General features: G+C 38.6%; 1 protein-coding gene across 1 annotated transcript; it reads right to left on the minus strand.

Moving 5' to 3' along the window:
- Positions 1 to 11,463: 11,463 nt before the first annotated feature.
- LOC149654989 (uncharacterized) lies at positions 11,464 to 13,376 on the minus strand. The gene is made up of 2 exons (XM_089845105.1): positions 12,747 to 13,376; positions 11,464 to 12,671 (listed from the first exon to the last, which is right to left on the minus strand). The coding sequence occupies exons 1-2, from the start codon at positions 13,374 to 13,376 to the stop codon at positions 11,724 to 11,726; spliced, it is 1,578 nt and encodes a 525-aa protein (XP_089701231.1). The 3' UTR covers positions 11,464 to 11,723.
- Positions 13,377 to 16,023: the final 2,647 nt, after the last annotated feature.

A 16,023-nucleotide genomic window follows, 5' to 3' on the forward strand; every position in this document is an offset into this window, starting at 1 on the left:
CACCCTTTAGAAAGGTGACTAACAGCAAAGATGGTGCTAATGGCTTATCACTAAATAGAATAAACGAATCTAAGAAACATTTTCAACTTAATATTCCTGAAGCAGGAAACTTCTGGTCGCGAACCGTTATTCCTCATATTAACCAAGTACATAAAAAACCTACAAATAAAATGGGATATAGAGGCACAATGCCTGAAGACAAACTGTGCAACTGCAAAATTAAGACGCATCCTATCCCTAATGACTTTTTTGAAGGGAACTGTGCAAAAAACCTTAACGATTTTCTTACTAAAGAAGCTAGATTCTAAAACTAATCAAAGCATCATTTTCCGAACATCATCTACTCCTGACTTAGTCCTTCAACCTAAAAACTGGCCCTAAGGTGTATCATGCGACAAGCTAGGTAGCACAATGGCTAATCCCAAAATTTGGGGAACAAATACAACCGAAGGAGGACTGGTCCTTCAACCAATCAAAAATGAAATATTTTATATCTAACTGTGATAAAACCGTCAATGTGGAAGAAATTAAAAAACACCTCTGTGATATTGGCATAACGGTTCCATTTACTATAACACCTTTATAATAGCATTCAAGCTTGACTCAAAGTTTTATCGTTGAAAGTGAAAGCCCCCATGAAAATACACTTGATCTAAAAAACTGCCAAACCCTATACGAGTTCGTCGATATAGGGAAAGACCAAATGGAAACAATTGACTTTGACATACTTCGATACTGAGCCCCTTTGAAATATCTTGTGATAGTAACAGCAACCTTGATGGACGTATTAAATGCCTTTATATCACGCATGTCGACGTAAGGAGCTTAAAAGTCCACACTACTGACATTGCTAATATTCTATTTAGCAATAACATTTATTAGTAACGATTTTAGAAACATGGCTGAATCCCCTTATGCCAGATATACTTTTTTAATGGTTATACATTGATTCGAAAAAATATACCGGGCAAACGTGGTGGTGGCATCGCCATTCATTTTAAAGAACACCTTAGAATATGTGAGAAACCTATCTCTTATGAACAACCGGAAACTTCTTCGCTTGAATTTTTTTGGTTTTCCCTGTATGAAAAAATATTCGAAACCAGTACATATTTTCTGTTGCTACTGTCCACCACACCTAGACTATAAAATTACGTTTGAGGATCTTGGACAGTGGCGGCGCCAGGGGCTGGCGACACAGGCTATAGCCTACTTTTCGTTTCATTTTGGGGGACCTATAAACGCCGTTTGGGGCCTCTTAATGTAAAATATTTGGGCCCTTGCGCTAGACCACTAGCCTTGAGAAGGGAAATCATTAAACCCTACTGTTTCTTCAGACAAAAGGATTTAAAAAATTACGCGTCAAAATAAATGTTGACTTCATAAACTACGTCAGACTCATGGTGAAGGGGTTTCTAAATTTGTGACAGACCATGACAAAGGGGTTCTTCGATGCGTGACGTCACATTTAACATTATTGTTACGATGTCAGTATGAGGCCGATTAACTCTCTTTCGTTATAAAAGAAAAAATACAATATTCTACCTGGGAACGACCACTACGATAATTTACCAAATTTTTAATTCCATCATCGCTTAAATAGTAAAAATTTCAGCAATGATCTCCTACTTACGCGTACGTGTAGCCAATTTAAAACAAACTGACCAGTTCACTGCAGAACTTAGGTAGTTACACGTACATGTTAAGGTGCATTCGCAAAGGTGCTGACAGCTGAAGCTGAAAGTCAAATCTGAAAGCTGAATGAAAAAATTAGTTTCACCGGACACTTTCGCAAAAAGGCAAAAACTGTTTTTTTTAATGTTGAAACGCAAAGCAGACGCTTAAAGCTGGCTGATTTTAAGTTTCCGCCAAGATTGAACCGAGGTTCATTTTTCAGCTTCAGTGCCGTACCACGTGATGCCAAGAACCAAGCATAATATGCTGAGGTCACGGTTTTGAAATTATTTTCGTGAGTATTTTAAAACGGTGAATATCGCTTCTCTTTATCTTAAAAAGGGTTTCTGTGTAAGAATTAATGAAACAAGAAAACGATGAAAAAAAGCGAAAAATATTTGAGGGAAGAGAAAAAATATTTAGCGTAGTTCAAAACTGCGAAATTATGTGGAGCGTAGTTCAAACCTGCGAAATTATTTGGAACAAATGTTTAACAGAACATAAAGACAATTTGGCTGTAGATGCAGCTTTGGACCATTTTTCTCAAGTGACTGGCTACTCCAGTAAGTAAACCGATATTTTAAACAGTAAAAATTCACTTGAAAATGTCAGAAAATACAAAGCTAGGTGTTTTCTATCTCCCAACTTGGTACTTGCTGACATTTTCAAGTTTAAAAATTTACAAGTTCTTTATTTAACCATATCGTTTGACAATGATGGCATTATCTTTAAATAGAGTCTGCTGCCAAAAAGAGTGGAAATATTTGCGCGATCAGTTCCGCAACTATTTAATATTAGTTAATGTTAAGAAATCTGGGTCTGGATACGATCGTACTAATTATTTCGAAAAAGTGAAGTGGCCCTACTTCAACCAAACGTTGTTCTTGAAGGACATAGTTTCCAAACGAGAGTATGTAAAGCAAACCAATAACTACTTTTCAGACTAGAAGGGTTCATACCATTTATGCAGGGTGGCCGGGCTACTTGGCGGGCAAGGTATTCTGCACTTTATTCACCAAGTAGTCTGGCCTACTTGTATAAATGGTATGAATTCTTTTATTCTGAAAGCTACGTATAAGCACGTTTGCCGAGAATAAGGCTTCCTGTCATGGACTAGTGGAACTACATTTGACAATTTTCGGTGTTCCTTCCGCCGTCAAAAGGTCCCTATCCGAAGTGCTCAAGTATCCTTACGATTAAGAGAAGAGTTTGACATGTGGCACTTCTGTGCAGTATTTCTGGCAAAGTAGAAGAAATACAAGAAATTGAAACAGAAAAGGATATAGCTAAAAAAAGACACAGAAGCGACTAGAAGAATCTGAACTTCATAGACCAAGTAATAGTTTGTTTCAGATTCTTTCAGAACTTGCTGCTGGGGAATACCCGAAAAGATGAATGCTGAAACTGAAGAAGAGGTAGTGGTTGAGGTAACATCTCAAAGCGATTTAGGAAATTGTTCATCGACACCACAAAATTCGGGTACTTCGAAAAAACATACTTTGCCTGCCTGTCATTTACGACCATAAGTACATGGGAAACGTAAGAAAAATAACGTCGCACTGAAGATGATGGCATTGATGAGCGAATTGCCGAAATTGACAAGTAAAGAATGTCTGGGAAACCAAATTACATGTTTTGTGTCAAAAACCTAGAATTGTTTTCAATTCACGTTGATATCCACTTAAATTTGATGACACATTAAATGGCTGTTTTTGAACCATTTTTAGAGTTTTATTGATAGTGGCTGAAAGTTTGTCTAAAACAGTAGAAGATGACGCGTTTGATAGATTTGGAAAGTATATTGCTGACATTTCTACGAGGGCTAAACCAGAAAAGCGAAACGAATTTGAACTGAAACTGGTTCAAACAGCCTTTTCATTTATTTCAGATTCTGATAGCGATTAAAAACAATAACAAGTTGTGTTTTAAATACTACATTTGATTTATAGTATATTAATATATTCACGAGATCTCAACGAAATGATATTTTTACACGCTTTAATGCAGTTTTTAAGTAAATGTGGTTTCGTTACACCTGGTATGTTCCATTGCCAAACAACCTGCCCATTTTCTGAAAAGAAATATTCGGCATACTAATCGCAAACTGCAGCCTCCTCTTTCAAAAAGTTCCTAGCTCGAATTGGTCGTACGTTAGCAAACGCACAAGCTACATTATCTTTCCATTATTCGTTTTCAGCGTAACCAGGAGGGCAGAGACTTTTTGGTCCATCTACTGCTGATTCTTCCGTCATAAGATAATTATGAAGCACAACCGCATCTTTGGTAACTAGATCATCATTGTTCGGTGTGAGTATCATCTGCCCTCTAAAAATTCGCCACCTGGCTCCCAAAATGCCGAACCCATTTTCGCAACATCTCCTTTGAGCAAAATTGTTTTACTTATACACATCTATCCAGATATTTAACCTAGGATGTTTTAGAAAGTTGCCTTGCTCGACTGAGTCGATAGTTAAATACCCTTTTTTGATTATCCAGGGCTTCCCTACTATAAGGTTTTAAAAAATCGGGACGCAAGTGAAAATCTTCATCGCCAACCATGACGTAGGGTGCTGCTATTGTTGTTCCGGGTAGAAAAGCGGATTCTGCTATAATTTATTGATTGTTTTCTTATATTTTCCAATAGTAGAAGCTTGAAGCACCCCGCCATCTGAACTTCAACCGTAGACGCCAATATCAACAGTAATAAATTTATAGTCTGCATCAACTACTGCCATTAAGTTGATAGAGTTTGTTCCCTAAAAGTATTGAAATTTTAGTTAACACCTATTTTAATTAAAAGTGATCTTACTATATAATTATAAAACATGGATCCTGTATTTTTGGGTTGCTGAATCAAAACGTGCTTTCCATCCACAGCACCAATACAATTTGGGTATTGCAAAATGCCATGATATTTGGCTGCGGCATCCCTCCATGTTTTTTCAGTAGGCCTCTGAAATATAATATTAACTATATAAAAAAGGAACCCTAAGTAGGTTGAGTCTTTAAATTAAGGGTAAATAAATGGGCCCTAAAACATTCAAAATGGCATGGCATGTTTCTCTCACTATAAAAAGAGCTTTCAGTCGGAGGAGGAGCTGAGTCTTGTGACATAATTTAAACTGCCATATAGGTGGGTTTAAAGCAGGAATGGAGCTGATACCACCCTATATGGCTACCAGAACAGCGGTAAGACTTGGGAGGGTGTGACGTACTACTATCACATCTGAAAGCTCTCTTTAGTGTGTTGTGGAAAGTCTCGTTCTAAATGCGTACGCTATTGATATTAAACTATTTCCAGTAACCACATATCTAAACTAGCTGTTACCCGCGGCGTCGCTCGCGTGTAATAAGAACTTCCATCAAAATGTTATAAAGAATAGGTAGATTTCTCTGATGACTAATATTTTTGTAGCGCCCTGGGAGTGAGGGCACTCGGCCTTAGTAGGTAGAAAAGGCCGATTCAAATTCACTTGGAATTCAATGGTATCGATGGTATCACGATGGTATCGACGCCATTTTTTTTCTCGGTGGTATTTTTTTCTCTGCGCCATTTTGTTTTCCGACGTCATATTTTCTTCTCGGCGCCATTTTTTTTATCGGAAATTTCTGGCAGGAAATTTGAAAATGTTAAGCCTTGTCGGACTTCAATCAGATAAGCAAGACCAAAGTTCATTGCGATTGTCGAAATCCTGAGTTTGCTGATAAGGCAAGTAATCAAAGATTGGGATGTCATACTACAGTTATAATATATTAGGAACTGAACGTCTTATTTACTAAGATATTTTGGGAATGGTGACAGACGGCACACGCTCGAATTCAAACCTTAATCCTAATTAATGTATGCCATTTATAATAATTATATTGACTTAACAGGGTGCAACGCACGCTAACTTAAATAATTGTTGAAGAAAATAATTAAAATTAATTATATTTATTTGCATATTTAAGAAAAACTGGAAATTCAAAAACACTTCAAAACTTTGACACGACATTTGAAATTGTTAAGCCTTTGCGTGGGTAATTTAAATCTCGGGTATAAAACCAAACCAAACCAAACCTATTCTAAGCCTATCGCACTGCGAATATTCCATTTAAATCTCTACACTTAACCCCTAAGTTGACATTTTCAAATCTCGCGCCGAAGCGGAAATGGGATCGAATTCCTGCTGTCTGTCCAAGATGTTTTTTAGGAACTTTAGGGCTTTAGTCGACCTCGGGGTGAAGCCAATTAACTAATATATTTATATATATTTTGTTTCAATAAGCCACATATTCTTAGCATTTATTTAAGTGGGTGTTGCTTGTCTCTGAAACAAAACATGCGAATGTTAAGAAAACTTGGTAAGAACTGTTTGTCAATATAACTTATAAGCTGAATATTAAGCCTCGGATCTCTCTGTATACAGTATATGGACTGGTAGCCGATATGCAGCATTTCATCTATAAAATAAATTCAACTTAATATTTAAGACGAGGTGTGTCTTTAAAACCATTAAAATGCTAAGACTGGTTTACATGTGGTGGTGGTTTGAAATATCCAGATACGTGAATAGGCACGTTGCCGGCGATAAACAAGAGAAATATGGAATGTTTTATCGATAAGATATGTTTCCACGAATCTAGGTAAAAAAATCCAAAGAAATAAAATCTAGAAACTAAAAAAGTAAGGGAAAAAAATCCAAATTTTTTATTGTTCCATACTATTTTATCTAAACCTAATATTATGCGAAATCGCTTTTAAAAAATTGGGAATGTCTCGCGTTCCACTAATATATTCTTCACACCGTAGTTTCAGCTTTGCTTGTAAATCCGAATATTTTCGTTACGAACGTGTAATTTATTTTTTACTGTCAAAGCAAAAGAAAGATAGAAAAAAACTGTAGCTAGTGGTAGTTTTTAACGTCCGGCAATAGCGAAAACGGTTAGGGTTCGAGAAAAAAAGCGATTAAACTTTGTATCAAGCAAGGGTTAGTTATATTTTACGAAGATAGTTGGCGGCGGCGGCAAGCTACAGTCAGTGGGAGATGGTTTTGTTTTATATAAATCTATATAATATATGTTCGACCTTGTCCCACATTTATATGTCGCTAGACGTCATAACGCGGTTCGGTTTAACGTCCAAGAGTTATCGCTTCCTCTCGCGCCCAGGGAGATCGACAAGGAGTTAATCACTTCTTCCTTTTAATTAATTATAAATTTTTAAGTTTAGTTTATCAAGTTATTCAAGCATGATTGTTGTTATGTAACCCTCAAGTATTTAGTTTTAGTCAGTAGAAGTCAGTAGAAATCATTAGTAAATTTCCCTGAATCTCTAATAGAATTTGAGGTGCTGTAAGGATTGGGATTTGTTAAATTAAATTATTTTTTTTACTGTTTTGCTTAATTACTCCAGCCCTGATTGTTATAACCGCGAATAATTAGTATCTTTGGAAAGAAGAGAAATAGGGCTATCATTTACTCAAAGGATTTCTCTGTATCTCTTATAGAAGCAGAGTTATACGACTGCAAAGTGCAAGAAATAGAGTTCGAATTGTGATAATTAACGATGCATTTTACTAATTACCTTAATTACACGGGCCCTGATTGTTGTAACCCCAATTATTTAGTATCACTGGAAAGAGGAGAAATAGGGCTATCAAATACTCAAGGGATTTCCTTGTATCTCTTATAGAACCAAAGTTAAAAGTAAAACACTCCAAATTTAAGAAATCAAAATTTTATTTTTAAGGCAGTAGTTCGCCCCTCGTTGGGAGGAACGGGGCTGGAGGTCTCTTTAGAATAAGAAGTTACTTGAGATCTCGTAACAGGCCTAAATGTTAGATATTCGTTTAAAGTTAACTAGACGCATTTTTTTGCTGCTTCTCATGAGGGGTTTGGAATAATTTAAAGCATTTTTTATAGCCCGCGTCCCATTCAGGAATTTTTTTAAGAGTAATTTCGAAACTTTCAAGAACTCAATGATAATTGACCACGTGATATAATCATTAAACTTGATTAAATCATTTACGTAACTAACCGCGGATCTGAGAACGCCGTCCGTTTTTTTTAATCTATAATTAGAAATTAATAAATGGTCGACGCCATTCCTGGAAAACCTAGAAATATCAGGGAATTGTAGAAGATTAGGGCATAAGTCTTTCGCAACACATGCGTCGAGAAGGGTGACAAACAATTCTTTATAAATTCGTTCTGATTTTCTTTCCAGCAAAAAGTAAACCAGTGTTGTAAAAACTTTGTTCACTTGAACTCGAAAAATATACATTTGTAAAAACTGCTTCGGAGCCAAAGAAAAATTTCCGTCCATAAACCACGCAGAAGCAAAGATTGCGAAGACCGTCATCCGTGGCGAAAATTAAGATTCGTTCATCCGCATCTTGACCATTATCGCTTAGTAAAAAGCTTTCACGTTTCGGCTCCCCGGTAGTGCACCAGATACCTTCGATCTTCAAGTCTTTGATAGAGCTTGGATGGTTTGATGTTCTTTGATTTCTGATGTTCCTTTTAACAGTGTTTTCAGGTGGCATTACGGCTTTAGTTTCATCATCCAGTTGAGAGACGGCTTCCGCAAATAACTCCGACGGTTTTATACGAGATGCCTTTGCTTTTTCTTTCACCTTTCCAAAGCATTTGGCAACCTCAACAGCTTTCCTATCCGATTGGTGATTGTGACAGTGATTTACTTTGGGTTCCTTGACGTCCAACGTAGTCTTCATAATTAGGGATGCACCGATATGGGTACAGCCGATATATCGGCCGGCCGAAATATCGGAAATTCGTGGCCGATATATCGGCCCATAAAAAAGTAATATTTCTCCATGAATATCGTTTCCAAGAGAAGAATCAACATTATTTAGGACCATTTACGTTTTTCCTTTGTTTTCTTAGAGACATGTTTCACATCTCTTTCGTTTAATGTGGTACCGCTACATATTTTAGCCTTAACCCCCTTCCTTAAAAAGTGGTGTGGTCTAATTTGGTTTTTAGTAAAAATACAGCTCCGTTCTTTGTTCAACAAGAAGTAGCGTTATAAGCAAAATTTTGGACCACAAGTGAAAAGTTCAGAGTGTACATTAGTGACACGTACCAAACGCATTAGAGAGCGTCAGTGTCGACTTCGATTGTTTGTGGGAGGTATGGGAAACTAGGGGAGTTATTTACTCATAGTCGTGAACAACGGGATAAAACTGAGTTTCTAGAAAACATTGCATTTTTAAAGGGAAATTTTAAATTTGGGGAATAAATTAGTTGTGATATGTTTCAATTAGTATTCATTGAGTACCTTATGTCTTGTCAAAGTTTTCCCTGAAATATCGGTTTACATGAAGCCGATATTGGCCGATACCGATATGAAAAAAATAGGCCGATATATCGGCCGATATACCGATAACCGATATATCGGTGCATCCCTATTCATAATCGTCTTGCACTTTAAGGAGCTGGCTTTAGCACAACGCCAACGTATTTGGGTGCGCCCTCGAACATGAAGAACGTACATATTCCCTTCAAAACAAATTTTATCCTTGCCCTTGTTTGATTTAATAATCTCCATGACAAACTGACAATGAGAACATCGAATCTTCATTTGAGATTTTTTTGGCGTGTTTTTTTTTTACCAATGGATTTTTTTTCTGCTGGATTTTTTTTTAAATTTTTTTCAGTTGATTTCTTTGTTTTGGCTTTTTTATCGGATACCGTTTCCACGTGGTAGGAAAATTTCCAGATAGTAAGCTAGAACCGAAACTAGAACTATTTATCGACAAGATATCTTTCCACGTGGCGAGGGTAAACTAGAACCGAAACTAGAACTATTTATCGACAAGATATCTTTTCACGTGGCGAGGGTAAACTAGAACCGAAAATAGAACTGTTTATCGATATCTTTCCACGTGGCGGGGGTAAACCAGAACCGATATCACTCACGCTATTTCCAAACTTATCGATATCTTCATCGAAACTAGGAATCTTATCGGGCTTATCGTTGTCACCGGTTTATCATGTATAAAAACTCGTGCACGTGGTGATAAACTAGAACTGTTTATCGATATCTTTCCACGTGGTGGGGGTAAACCAGAACCGATAACGGAAACAAGTACTGTTTATCGATATATTTCCACATGGCATGGGTAAACCAAAACCGATAACCGATATCGTGCTATTTCCAAACTTATAGATGTCTTGGAAATCTTATCGGGCTTATCAAAGGTTTCTCAAGTATAAAAACTCCTGCACGTGGCGATAAGATATGTTTCCACGTGGTAGGAAAATTTCCAGATAGTATAGTAAACCAGAACCGAAACTAGAACTATTTATTGATAAGATGTCGTTCCGCGTAGTGGGGGTAAACCACAGAGTAAAAAATAATGGTCTTAGATTAAACCTTTGAGGGTTTTTGCACTTTTGTCAGAAAACCAGTACCAAAGCGGTTTGTTTGGTAACCATAAAGTGATTTTTCCTATCCAAATAACACCATTGTTCAATTCATTTTACATCTCTAATTGTTATTCATTTCTACCGTTTTTAAACCCTTACAGGTGGTATATTCGACCTTATGTGGTAAATTTCTTTTCCATTAGTGGTTAGCTTCTCAACCTTTCTCAAACCACTTACGGCGTTATTCTAAACCTTTTTTTGATTTTAGAACAGCCATGTTTAAAACCGAAATGGTGGTATATTATACCATTTAGTGTTGTCTAAAGAACCTTTTTAAACCTAGAAAACTGTTGGAAAAAAGGGTTGTACAAGCAGATGTACGACTTCTCCGACTACCCTAGGGACCACCCACTCTTCAGCGAGGAGAACAGGAAGGTTCTAGGAAAGTTCAAGGATGAACTTAATGGGGTTCAAATAAAAGAATTTTGCGGTCTCCGTCCCAAGATGTACTTCATCCTGTCGTCGAAGGGGGAGAAGAAAACGGCGAAGGGGATTTGTCGTCGTGTGGTGAGAAAGAAAATACGTCATGCAGACTACAAGGAATGCCTACTCCAACGGAAACTAACCGTAGAAGAGATGAACAGGATTGTGAGCTTGAAGCATGAACTTTTCTCTTTAACGCAAACAAAGCTTGCGTTGAACCCGTGCGACGATAAGCGATACATCATCGACGGTGTATCCACTTACTCGTTAGGACATTTTAAAATTAGGGATCTATAGAATAGAGTTTTCCTCCGCGGCATAGCCCGGTTTCTCTCTTGAATTATTTTTGAATTGTGTAACTTAAATATCTTAGAACTGTAAATATCTTAGAATTGTATAACTTAAATATCTTTCTTGTAAATTTGTATCTGTTAATATATATATATATAAACTTGTTTACTTTTTTTTCTTTTTTGTAAATTTTTAAGATGTTGAAAATAAAAAAATTATAATTATGTTTAAAAAAAAAGAATTCTTATTCAAATTTTATATTTACCTAAACAAAATAGAATATCGTACCATCAATGACTGATTAGTCACAACCCTTTGACGACAGATAAGACACAACCTTTGCAGGGGAGGATCAGATCTCCGAGTTCTTAGACTTAAGGGGGTGACTGATAACATGACGAAAATACATTTGGAAGTGTTGTAAATGATTGAAAACATGTCGAAAATACAACCCGTCTTTCAGGGGCCAGGGGTAGGCAATTATGATCTTCGTGTAAACTCTCCGGGTACTCGAGGTCTACCTCTAGAATGAAACCCTGAGTGTCATCGTCAGGATGGTTACAAACAACGTCTTTGGTGAAATCTTGACTTGGTTCCAACCATCGGAAACCCCTCATAGGTAGGTGGTGACACATTACTGTGCCATAAAGATTGTTACAGTCCAGGTAGGTGATGTAGGAGCTTGGTTTCGTATCGTCGTAGGTTTCAGGAAGATGTTGGTTATTGGCCTCGGCCAACCTGTGTGTTATTAGAGAAACCCCTCCTCTGATACCTTTCTCGATAAAAAGATGCATATCAGGGTCTAATAATAGTTCCAGTTTAACCTCAGTCATATGTATAGCGCTCTGCCAAGCAAAACCGGGACCGGTAAAGGCGTGAGCGCAGTCTAGCTTGTAATATTCCTAGCACATGGTTCGAAAATTTTCGAATACATCCGCCAAGAGTAAAACGTCCGTCTTTACATATAAATCATGGTATTCGCCGAGGTTAGCGACTCGGAATTTTTCCCAAACCGTTTCAGCTTGAGAATAATCCTCGTCACTAACCTTTTCATCGGTCAAAGAGTTGAAAAAAGCCTCCTTCGGTGGTAACTCCGTCTCGTTAAATTTCTCCACGCAGTCAAAGTAGTCGTATGGGTAAACTTGTTTTCTCAGTAGATGCGTCACTTCGTCTGGTTTGAAGACAGAGTTCAAGCATTTAAACTTGTCCGCACCTCCATTGGCCAAGTTGGAGACGAGAGAGTCGAGCGAGGCTGGCATAAACCTGATAGAGTCTAGAAACCGCAGGTTACCCAAAGAAAATGAAATGTATGTCTCCGAATTCGTCGGGATACATTTAATTTCCTCATTCTTAAAAAGTCCAATTTTGTCCATGATGAGATGATCATCATAGCGGGAGAGGTTGTGCATAAAGACGGGGACGAAATTCGACGTCTTCAATTTGAGGTGACAGGAATTATGAGCCGCTCCCCTGTAGGCTCCGTCCGTGTGGTCGTGGTCTCTAACTTTGTAGTTATCCGGTGTGAACTCTTTCCCGCATAAGTAACAGACTTGGGCGGAAGCAAAATCCGCTACTTCCGGGTCAGTCAGGTTCATGGGCGTGTTGTTCTTGAGTTTTCTCTGGATGATTTCGTCTTCAAGAAGAAGGTTATGCAAAAAATCTTCGGCTGCATCCATCCCTCGGTACGTCACAGGTTTTGACACTGTTCCGTCATGTGCAACTATGACGTAACTGTATCCGCAAGCAATGTGTTGTGAGGTTTTGGTGGTTGAAGAGAGGTTGGCATCCGGATCACACCTATGTATTTTTTCGAGAACAGACTCAAAATCGGCGTAAATGACGTATTTTACCTAACGGAATAGAAAAAAGAAAACATATTAATATCAACATTTTCTCCCAAGTTTAGTACGTGTAAAGTTACTTACTTTTTGTTGCCATGCGATGTTCTTGAACTCCAAGATGGGTTCCTTTACCGGCATGCGAATCTTTTGTGGCCCGTGTAAACTACATTCTTTAACATGTTCCTTATGGTTCAGCTCAGCTCTAGTTCCAGTGAAACGGTGCATGCAATAACGGCAATAGAAGGCTTTACCGTTATGTTTAGTGAAATCCGACAAGAGTCGGCTCAGGTTGCGAATTAAACAAAAAAGTTTCTTTTCCCCCTGGGTTAATAGTAATAGATCTATTTGACGTGCTTCGTCAACCCTGTTCGAGCTAATGTAGAGAGGGAAAACCTCATTTTCGTAGCCAAAGATATTTATCGATAGATTATTAACTCGCTCGAACTTTTCTAACGTCCCTTCCTTTATTTCTACGGGGAATGTGATTGCCGCTATATCTAGTTCATTTTGGAATCTCACGTACTTTTCAACGAAATTGGGGTTATTTCGGGCGTTAACGGGGTGTAAATGCGCTAGTATGGACCAAAGGAAACATTTATTGTCCGTGTTTTTAATGTTAAGAATAGCCCATTTAGAAGCTAACTTTTTTGGGGTGGCGAAATACGTACCTCCATGTAGTGGCATATATGCTATAATATTTATTTGAAGAAACATAATTCTATCTAGTGCCCAACCACTACCTTGCGCTTCGTATTCCTCGATTAAACGTTTTAAGGTTAAAACCCCTAAATCAATTTGTCTCGGAATAACGTTGGGTGTTAAAATAGAGAGATTTCGGGTTCTGTGATATGAGACATTCTACCTCCTGTTCTGAATTCGCTAAATCACGCGTGTAACACACTCGAACGGTTAAATACCATTTAATCCCTCTATCCTGGGTTAATTTATCCTTAAGATAATTCTCGATAGCTACCCTATGTCTGTTAACATAAAGTTCTACATCGGTTTCCACCGCAGCGGGTGTGAATCTGGCGCAGAAGATTGCATTACGCAATACGTTCAACTCCTCTAGTTGATCGTGGATGGGCACGACAGGTGTGGCGGTGGAGGGTTGCGGGTTGTCCGCTTCCATCGTATCCATAAAGTCGTGGATATCCTCGTTCTCCTGGCTTGTCAGGTCATCCAGAAGATCAGAATCAGCGCATCGCGCCTGTCCAGTCGGATCCCCTACCAAAGTTTATAACCTTGTCGTGGTGGTAGGGCTCTTGTCGGCTCCATCGCACGTGTCACCGAAAACCAGCCTTCTGGGGACGTTGATGCGGGGATGAGTCGACTTGTCTAATATGAACTAAAAATCCCTTAAGTCCGACCCAGGGAAGTAAAAGTTATGGTGTTCGGCAACCCAGAAAGTCCAAAGCCTGGGGATTTATTAAATTAGGCTTTGGCAACCCGGTAAGACCATAGCCTGGGGGTTCATTAAATAAGGCTATGGCATTGCTCCGGTTGTTTTACAACAAAATCCAGGCCACGGAGGCGAAAGATATGGACCTCGGTCGAGATGGTGTGTGGTGCCTTGAGGTCCACACCCACTCGCGCTCCTTTTCCCCTTGGTTTCGACTCAGGTGCTGTCCCGCGTTCGGAGGCAGTGTGGTTTGTCCCTACGGAACGTTCGTGGGAAACAGGCCTGGTCGATTCCATCTCCTAGGGAGTGAATGGTTTAGTTTCACTACCCTATAAGGACGTAGAAGACCATGACGTGTGAGCTAGGCACACGGGGCATGGCGCAGGAGAAGGTGGATGGTGCATCGGACCTCGGTCTGTACTTATGACTCCTGGAGTAGGCAGGTAGGCCAGGTTTAGTTCCCTCTAAGGTTAAGTTTGTGTTGTGTATTTAGTATACTTACTCCGCCTTTCGCGTTGAGTCTGATTAGTGTTTTTCATAACTACTCCGCCTTTGCGTTGAGTTCTAGTAGTATCGATTATACCTTCTCCGCCCTTTGCGTTGAGACTTCCTTCGTTGAATCAGTTTAGTTCAAGGGAATGTTAAGTGATATACGCGACGAATCTAATACTTATCCTAGTTAAGTACTCCGCCTTGCTGCGTTGAGATATTCGCCCCTGGTATGGAAGTTGAGCTGTAAAGTAAAAGTAGAGATTAAGTAATGCATTCGTAAATTCAGTATGCTGTAAGTTAAACTGTAAGTTAAATTGTAAGCGCAAGTCCTGCTCTAAGCTGTAGTTATTTTGATAATCTAGCTTTGGGTTGATGCCTAGCTGTAAGTCAAGATTAATTTTGGGTCGTATCTTTCGGTTTAGGTAGTGGGCCTAGCTTTGGGTGTTAAGTCTTAATCTAAATTTAAGCCTAGCCTAGGGTAAAAGCTTTGCATTAAGTAGTAATCCTAGCCTCTTACCCTCCTTTACTGAAGCATTTCCAGAGAGTAGCGAGATTGAAGCGTATACTGATGGGTCTAAGATCGGGAGCCAGGTGGGAGCTGGGTTCGTAATTTATAAACAAAACCTTGAAATTCATTCAGAGAGTTTTCGACTAAGTGATAATGCGAGTGTATTTATGGCAGAGCTATCCGCGATCCACTCTACATTAATTTGGTTTTCCCGCAATAGAATTAGCAACTATTTAAGTATTTTTACGGATAGTCAATCTTCTCTCTTGGCTATCTCTGGCTCGCAAAATCGGTTATCACTAGTAAGTGATATTAAAGAATTAATTTTAAATCTCCGCGGGGAAAACCTAAAAGTAAATGTAACGTGGATTAGGGCTCACGCAAATATTAGAGGGAACGAGAGGGCGGATGTGTTAGCTAAGGAAGGATCTGCGAAAAATCAGATAGCTAGAGTCTTCCGGGAAACAAAATCTACTTTCATATCGAAACTAAGGGATATTAGTATGGATATATGGCAGGAAAATTGGAGGGATTCTGAAAAGGGCCGTCCGGTTTTTCTATTTAGGCCTTCGGTTAGCACGAAGGTGCTAGTAACTGATCACTTTATCAGCCAGGTTATGTCTGGTCACGGACAGTTTCCGCAATATTTAGAAAGGTTTGGGCTCAGGGAGGATTCTTCCTGTTTGTGTGGCGAACCAATCGGGGACGCCATGCATATGCTTTTCGAGTGTCCGCGAACAGCAGACCTTTTTAGTAATCGTCCACATCGCGATAACATACCCAAAGATTATTTGGACGTTGATAGCGTCCGTATGGGTATTCGCAAACTTATAATTCTTTTATCTAAACATTATTCATAAAAGACTGCCTCTCATAAACTCTATAATTAGATATAGACTAGATCAGAATTATTTTAGGTTTAAAATCAGAAGTAAATTGTAAGTAAAACCAGAAGTAAA

Source organism: Phalangium opilio, unplaced genomic scaffold (genome assembly GCF_054372755.1).
Source record: "Phalangium opilio isolate 3A_F unplaced genomic scaffold, DU_Popi_V2 ptg000078l_1, whole genome shotgun sequence".
In the NCBI taxonomy this organism is placed as follows: Eukaryota; Metazoa; Arthropoda; class Arachnida; order Opiliones; family Phalangiidae; genus Phalangium; species Phalangium opilio.